Source organism: Penaeus monodon, chromosome 15 (genome assembly GCF_015228065.2).
Source record: "Penaeus monodon isolate SGIC_2016 chromosome 15, NSTDA_Pmon_1, whole genome shotgun sequence".
NCBI lineage: Eukaryota > Metazoa > Arthropoda > Malacostraca > Decapoda > Penaeidae > Penaeus > Penaeus monodon.
This window is the reverse complement of record NC_051400.1, coordinates 29,266,598-29,267,104: the sequence shown is the minus strand read 5'-3', so window position 1 is coordinate 29,267,104 and position 507 is coordinate 29,266,598. Positions and strand designations below refer to the sequence as shown.

At 40.4% G+C, this 507-nt stretch overlaps 1 protein-coding gene across 1 annotated transcript in view; it reads left to right on the top strand.

Moving 5' to 3' along the window:
- LOC119581922 (eukaryotic translation initiation factor 2A-like) overlaps positions 1-507 on the top strand; it is an 11,853-nt gene that overhangs the window by 9,126 nt on the left and 2,220 nt on the right. The window contains exon 12 of the mRNA XM_037930094.1: positions 39-268. Coding sequence (XP_037786022.1) covers positions 39-268 — 230 coding nt within the window. The remainder of the gene's footprint in view (positions 1-38; positions 269-507) is intronic.

Here is a 507-nt window from a genome sequence, read left to right as displayed (position 1 = left end):
ATATGCTAAAAAAAAAAAAAATGTTTAATTACTTACAGAGCCTGCCCAGCTGTCCAAATCGGCAATGAAAAACAAGAAGAAGAGGGAGGCAGCTAAGAAGAAGCGTGAAGAGGAAGCGGAGAGCGGGGGAAAGGGGGGTAAGAACTGGAGGGAGCCGCAACCAGAATCTCCCCCAGCCAGTGTTGCTGCCCCCGCCTCTGGACCTGGCGTTCAGGTTGAGCTGACTGGCGACCCCGATAAGGATAAAAAAATCAAGAATATCAAAAAGGTAAATAGATTTGGACATTGTTTATTGAGAATAGCGACCATGCTGTAAAAGTAATCATATTTATGAGAGTTTCATATTGTAGGATAGCCATCAAAAATGAAGGTAAGCAAGTCAGCATTCAAGATGTTTTCAATAAACCTCACTTTTTCTGAAAATTTTTGTGTGCATTTTGCAGCTTTACTTATTCATGCTAGGATTGCATGTATGAATACACTGTATACTATGGTTGTTTGAATATA